Genomic DNA, 7500 nt, shown 5'->3' on the forward strand with positions numbered 1-7500 from the left:
TTATCACCTTCTACCTGGTTTCCATCTCCCATTATCACCTTCTACCTGGTTTCCATCTCCCATTATCACCTTCTACCTGGTTTCCATCTCCCATTATCACCTTCTACCTGGTTTCCATCTCCCATTATCACCTTCTACCTGGTTTCCATCTCCCATTATCACCGTCTACCTGGTTTCCATCTCCCATTATCACCTTCTACCTGGTTTCCATCTCCCATTATCACCTTCTACCTGGTTTCCATCTCCCATTATCACCTTCTATCTGGTTTCCATCTCCCATTATCACCTTCTATCTGGTTTCCATCTCCCATTATCACCTTCTATCTGGTTTCCATCTCACATTATCACCTTCTACCTGGTTTCCATCTCCCATTATCACCTTCTATCTGGTTTCCATCTCCCATTATCACCTTCTATCTGGTTTCCATCTCCCATTATCACCTTCTATCTGGTTTCCATCTCCCATTATCACCTTCTACCTGGTTTCCATCTCCCATTATCACCTTCTACCTGGTTTCCATCACCCATTATCACCTTCTACCTGGTTTCCATCTCCCATTATCACCTTCTACCTGTTTTCCATCTCCCATTATCACCTTCTATCTGGTTTCCATCTCCCATTATCACCTTCTATCTGGTTTCCATCTCCCATTATCACCTTCTATCTGGTTTCCATCTCCCATTTTCACCTTCTATCTGGTTTCCATCTCCCATTATCACCTTCTGCCTGGTTTCCATCTCCCATTATCACCTTCTACCTGGTTTCCATCTCCCATTATCACCTTCTATCTGGTTTCCATCTCCCATTATCACCTTCTATCTGGTTTCCATCTCCCATTATCACCTTCTATCTGGTTTCCATCTCCCATTATCACCTTCTACCTGGTTTCCATCTCCCATTATCACCTTCTATCCGGTTTCCATCTCCCATTATCACCTTCTATCCAGTTTCCATCTCCCATTATCACCTTCTATCTGGTTTCCATCTCCCATTATCACCTTCTACCTGGTTTCCATCTCCCATTATCACCTTCTACCTGGTTTCCATCGCCCATTATCACCTTCTATCTGGTTTCCATCTCCCATTATCACCTTCTATCTGATTTCCATCTCCCATTATCACCTTCTATCTGGTTTCCATCTCCCATTTTCACCTTCTATCTGGTTTCCATCTCCCATTATCACCTTCTACCTGGTTTCCATCTCCCATTATCACCTTCTACCTGGTTTCCATCGCCCATTATCACCTTCTACCTGGTTTCCATCTCCCATTATCACCTTCTACCTGGTTTCCATCTCCCATTATCACCTTCTATCTGGTTTCCATCTCCCATTATCACCTTCTACCTGGTTTCCATCTCCCATTATCACCTTCTACCTGGTTTCCATCTCCCATTATCACCTTCTATCTGGTTTCCATCTCCCATTATCACCTTCTACCTGGTTTCCATCTCCCATTATCACCTTCTACCTGGTTTCCATCTCCCATTATCACCTTCTACCTGGTTTCCATCTCCCATTATCACCTTCTATCTGGTTTCCATCTCCCATTATCACCTTCTATCTGGTTTCCATCTCCCATTATCACCTTCTATCTGGTTTCCATCTCCCATTATCACCTTCTATCTGGTTTCCATCTCCCATTATCACCTTCTACCTGGTTTCCATCTCCCATTATCACCTTCTATCTGGTTTCCATCTCCCATTATCACCTTCTATCTGGTTTCCATCTCCCATTACACCTTCTACCTGGTTTCCATCTCCTATTATCACCTTCTACCTGGTTTCCATCGCCCATTCATCCATTGACGACAGAATAGCATATTTTAATTTTAAGTTTATTGTGTTACTCGTTTTTGCTTGGTAGCCAGAGTAATACTGCCTCCTAGTGGTCAGGTGCTGAATTCAGAGTAATACTGCCTCCTAGTGGTAATGTGCTGAATTCAGAGTAATACTGCCTCCTAGTGGTCATGTGCTGAATTCGGAATAATACTGCCTCCTAGTGGTCATGTGCTGAATTCAGAGTAATACTGCCTCCTAGTGGTCATGTGCTGAATTCAGAGTAATACTGCCTCCTAGTGGTCATGTGCTGAATTCGGAATAATACTGCCTCCTAGTGGTCATGTGCTGAATTCAGAGTAATACTGCCTCCTAGTGGTCATGTGCTGAATTCAGAATAATACTGCCTCCTAGTGGTCATGTGCTGAATCCAGAATAATACTGCCTCCGAGTGGTCATGTGCTGAATTCAGAATAATACTGCCTCCGAGTGGCCATGTGCTGAATTCATGGACATATTCTTGGAAAAAGTGAAATGTGGAAATGGAGCTTGCACCTCTTGAATTTTGAGTTATTTGACAAATGTAAGTGTCATAGAAACTTCAGAATGTGCACATTTTACCTGCATGTGATTCTGAAGGAAGATTTGATAATGTGATGCTCTTTCCCCAGCATCTGTCAATTACAAGATGCGCCCATCTCTTCATGTAAAATTTGACAACTGATTGGTTTAATATTGTCACTCATTAGATTATTGTCAACTTAATATTGTCTATGGACAAACTCTTATTACGTATGAAATTAGTTTCGGTGTAGTTTGGATGGGCCGGCTGTGCAGGTTGACTGAGTTTAGGTGTAGTTTGGATGGGCCGGCTGTGCAGGTTGACTGAATTTAGGTGTAGTTTGGATGGGCCGGCTGTGCAGGTTGACTGAGATTAGGTGTAGTTTGGATGGGCCGGCTGTGCAGGTTGACTGAGTTTAGGTGTAGTTTAGGTGTAGTTTGGATGGGCCGGCTGTGCAGGTTGACTGAGATTAGGTGTAGTTCGGATGGGCCGGCTGTGCAGGTTGACTGAGTTTAGGTGTAGTTTGGATGGGCCGGCTGTGCAGGTTGACTGAGTTTAGGTGTAGTTTGGATGGGCCGGCTGTGCAGGTTGACTGAGATTAGGTGTAGTTTGGATGGGCCGGCTGTGCAGGTTGACTGAATTTAGGTGTAGTTTAGGTGTAGTTTGGATGGGCCGGCTGTGCAGGTTGACTGAGTTTAGGTGTAGTATAGATGTAGTTTGGATGGGCCGGCTGTGCAGGTTGACTGAGTTTAGGTGTAGTTTTGATGGGCCGGCTGTGCAGGTTGACTGAGTTTAGATGTAGTTTGGATGGGCCGGCTGTGCAGGTTGACTGAGTTTAGGTGTAGTTTGGATGGGCCGGCTGTGCAGGTTGACTGAGTTTAGAAGTAGTTTGGATGGGCCGGCTGTGCAGGTTGACTGAGTTTAGATGTAGTTTGGATGGGCCGGCTGTGCAGGTTGACTGAGTTTAGATGTAGTTTGGATGGGCCGGCTGTGCAGGTTGACTGAGTTTAGGTGTAGTTTAGATGTAGTTTGGATGGGCCGGCTGTAAAGGGTTACTGGCACCGTTTGTTTTCCGCTCATCAACTTGGAGTCAAGGATATGTTGTGTATTATTCTAAAAGGCCGACTGCAACACACAGCATGTTTCCAATCCCCTTACATTTGATTAATAATATAGTTACAGTAAATACAGAAGTTTATTTTAACAAACCAGAAATAGTATCAACCCGCTCACATTATTAACATGAGCACCAACGGCTGATCAATAGGCATAACACAAACATTTCTACATTGTTGCACAATTGTTCCCCAGTTTCCAAATGAGTTTGTATGACGCCTATTTGTTTTAGGTTGAACGTAATATTCCATTGATGTTCACGGGAATATACATATACACATCACCTTCTCTTGGATGTCCTCAGAACATTTCAAGAACATTAATAAAATGTTATATTTAAATGTTTACCTAATATTACCACAACATTCTCAGCATGCAAATTTGTCAGCCTTTAAAGCAGATTGGACGTTTCTATCCAGTTTTAACGGTAATTCTCATATATAGAGACATATGGCATTTGAAATTTCATTCATGAGACATTTTGAACAACATTTAATCATACAAACACAACCACATTTTTTTTAAACAATTTGTATGTTGACAATTTGCACAAGTGGGGTTTGCACCTGCAATGTCTGGTTCCCAAGTCAAGTCTGTCCTCCTCTGAACCAGCAGAGAAGCACTCATATATCTTATTTTGCAGTATATAGCCATGGCAGTATGGTCAATCAGGAATTCTGTGCTTCCTTTTTAGCCTTAACACAACTGGACTGTGTTTTTGTGTGTTTTGGGAACATATCTTTAGTAATGTTCCCACCAAACAATGTTCCCACTAAACAATGTTCCCACCAAACTGTTCCCACCAAACAATGTTCCCACCAAACAATGTTCCCATCAAACTGTTCCCACAACCTAATGAAACATTCTGGGAACCTTTAAACGACACAGACAAAATATGTTCTGGAAACATTCTTGTAACATCAGGTGAATGTTTTATAGAAACAAATATTATACACTACATGGCCAAGAGTATGCGGACACCCTTTCAAATTAGGGGATTCGGCTATTTAGGCCACACCCGTTGCTGAAAGGTGTATTAAATCGAACACACTGCCATGCAATCTCCATAGACAAACAGTGGCAGTAGAATGGCTCGTACTGAAGAGCTCAGTGACTTTCAACGTGGCACCGTCATAGGATGCCACTTTTCCAACAAGTCAGTTTGTCAAATGTCTGCCCTGCTAAAGCTGCCCCGGTTAACTGTGCTGTTATCGTGAAGTGGAAACGTCTAGGAGCAACAACGACTCAGCCGCGAAGTGGTAGGCCACACAAGATCATAGAACGGGACCGGAGACCAGAAGACTGGAAAAATCTTCTGTCCTTGGCAACACTCATTACAGAGTTCCAAACTGCCTCTGGAAGCAACGTCAGCACAATAACTGTTCGTCGGGAGATTCATGAAATGGGTTTCCATGACCGAGCAGCCGCACACAAGCCTAAGATCACCATGCGCAATGCCAAGCGTTGGCTGGAGTGGTGTAAAGCTCACCACCATTGGACTCTGGAGCAGTGGAAACACGTTCTCTGGAGTGATGAATCAAGCTTCACCATCTGGCAGTCCGACAGACGAATCTGGGTTTGGCGGATGCCAGGAGAACGCTACGTGAGTTTTGGTGGAGGAGGAATAATGGCACGGGGCTGTTTTTCATGGTTTGGACTAGGCCCCTTAGTTCCAGTGGGGAAATCTTAATGCTACAGCATACAATGACATTCTAGACGATTCTGTGCTTCAAACTTTGTGGCAACAGTTTGGGGAAAGCCCTTTCCTGTTTCAGCATGACAATGCCCTTGTGCACAAAGTGAGGTATACACAGAAATGGTTTGTCAAGATTGTTGTGGAATAACTTGACTGGCCTTCATGGTGACCTGACCTCAACCCCATCAAACAACTTTTGGGATGAATTGGAACGCCGACTGCGAGCCAGGCCTAATCGCCCAACATCAGTGCCTGACCTCACTAATGCTCTTGTGGCTGAATGGAAGCAAGTCCACCCACAGCCTTCCCAGAAGAGTCTCTCTCTCTTTCTCTAGCCATAGTGACACTTCTCTCTCTCCTTTCTCTCTCTCCAGCACTAGTGACTTCTCTCTATCTCTCTCCACAGCCCTAGTGTCTACCAACTTCTCCCCTGGTTCCACCACCACAACATCAGGCCCTGGGTCGACCAGCCAGATCTCCAGTACGCTGCCCCGTACAGCCATCCCCATGAGCCCACGCAACTCCATGATGAAGAGACGACAGAGGAAAAAAGAGCATAAGAGCTCATGTATGTATAGCCCCTCATAGTAGCCCCTCATAGTAGCCCCTCATAGTAGCCCCTCGTAGTAGCCCCTCATAGTAGTCCCTCATAGTAGCCCCTCATAGTAGTCCCTCATAGTAGCCCCTCATAGTAGCCCCTCATGATAGCCCCTCATAGTAGCCCCTCATAGTAGCCCCTCATAGTAACCCCTCATGATAGCCCCTCATAGTAGCCCCTCATAGTAGCCCCTCATGATAGCCCCTCATAGTAGCCCCTCATAGTAGCCCCTCATGATAGCCCCTCACAGTAGCCCCTCATTAATCCCCTCATAATTGCCCTTCATATTAGCCCCTCATAATTGCCCCTCATACTAACCCCTCTTAGTAGCCCCTCATAGTAGCCCCTCACAGTAGCCCCTCTTAGTAGCCCCTCTTAGTAGCCCCTCATAATAGCCCCTCATTAATCCCCTCATAATTGCCCCTCATATTAGCCCCTCATAATTGCCCCTCATACTAGCCCCTCTTAGTAGTCCATCATTTTAGCCCCTCATAATTTCCCCTCATACTAGCCCCTCTTAGTAGCCCCTCTTAGTAGCCTCTCTTAGTAGCCCCTCATAGTAGCCCCTCATAGTAGCCCCTCCTAGTAGCCCCTCATTGTAGCCCCTCCTAGTAGCCCCTCTTAGTAGCCCCTCATGATAGCCCCTCATAGTAGCCCCTCTTAGTAGCCCCTCCTAGTAGCCCCTCATTGTAGCCCCTCCTAGTAGCCCCTCCTAGTAGCCCCTCATTGTAGCCCCTCCTAGTAGCCCCTCATAGTAGCCCCTCCTAGTAGCCCCTCATTGTAGCCCCTCCTAGTAGCCCCTCTTAGTAGCCCCTCATGATAGCCCCTCATAGTAGCCCCTCTTAGTAGCTTCTCCTAGTAGCCCCTCATATTAGCCCCCCCTAGTAGCCCCTCATATTAGCCCCCCCTAGTAGCCCCTCATATTAGCCCCCCCTAGTAGCCCCTCATATTAGCCCCCCCTAGTAGCCCCTCATATTATCCCCCCCTAGTAGCCCCTGTAGTGGAAGTTTCCTGTATTTACCAAATCATGAGACCAAACCACCACACAAGTCAGAGTTATCATCAAGTCCATCTTTAATTATATGAGCTCCATCATAACCCTGTGACTCTCAGATCAATTCAGTGCCTAGAAATGAATTCTCTGAGAGTGCGTACAAAACAGTTCTTATCATTTATAGCCAAGACACACCCATCTCAACTCACATGATGAATAACAGGTCTTAGAAACATTACAAAGGAAGACTTTACTTGAGAGAGGAGTATCCCATAGCCAGACAGCATTGGCTATAAATTATCGTTCAGCTTTGTCTCCTAAACTATGTTCTTATCTCGCTCTTAGTACCACTCAGGACCAAAAACAAAACCTCATCCACTAGCATATATCAAATACACCCCTCCTGGACAAGATCACAGAGACACAGTGACTGGCCCACAGACATTGTGGAGCCAAGAGATAATTGGTTCCCCCTCAATCATCCCTTCACATGGTTTAAAAGATATGTTTACACATGAAGACAAGCTTGACCTCTCCCCTCTCTGCGGCCCAAGTAACTGACCCCAGGACAGAGAACAGATAACTGCAACCAGCCACCACTATAGTACAACAAGACATTCTATATGAGAAGTAACTGACCCCAGGACAGGAAAGGATAACTGCAACCAGCCACCACTATAGTACAACAAGATACATTCTATATGAGAAGTAACTGACCCCAGGACAGAGAACAGATAACTGCAACCGGCCACCAC

The 7500-nt window shown here is 45.3% G+C and overlaps 1 protein-coding gene across 1 annotated transcript in view; it reads left to right on the forward strand.

Moving 5' to 3' along the window:
* The window catches only part of LOC116375835 (glutamate receptor-interacting protein 2-like), a 179098-nt gene that overhangs the window by 100842 nt on the left and 70756 nt on the right, over nucleotides 1-7500 (forward strand). Inside the window, exon 11 of the mRNA XM_031833741.1 lies at nucleotides 5560-5721. Within this exon, the coding sequence (XP_031689601.1) occupies nucleotides 5560-5721 (162 nt within the window). The remainder of the gene's footprint in view (nucleotides 1-5559; nucleotides 5722-7500) is intronic.

This window comes from Oncorhynchus kisutch, linkage group LG1, assembly GCF_002021735.2.
Source record: "Oncorhynchus kisutch isolate 150728-3 linkage group LG1, Okis_V2, whole genome shotgun sequence".
NCBI classification, from domain to species: domain Eukaryota; kingdom Metazoa; phylum Chordata; class Actinopteri; order Salmoniformes; family Salmonidae; genus Oncorhynchus; species Oncorhynchus kisutch.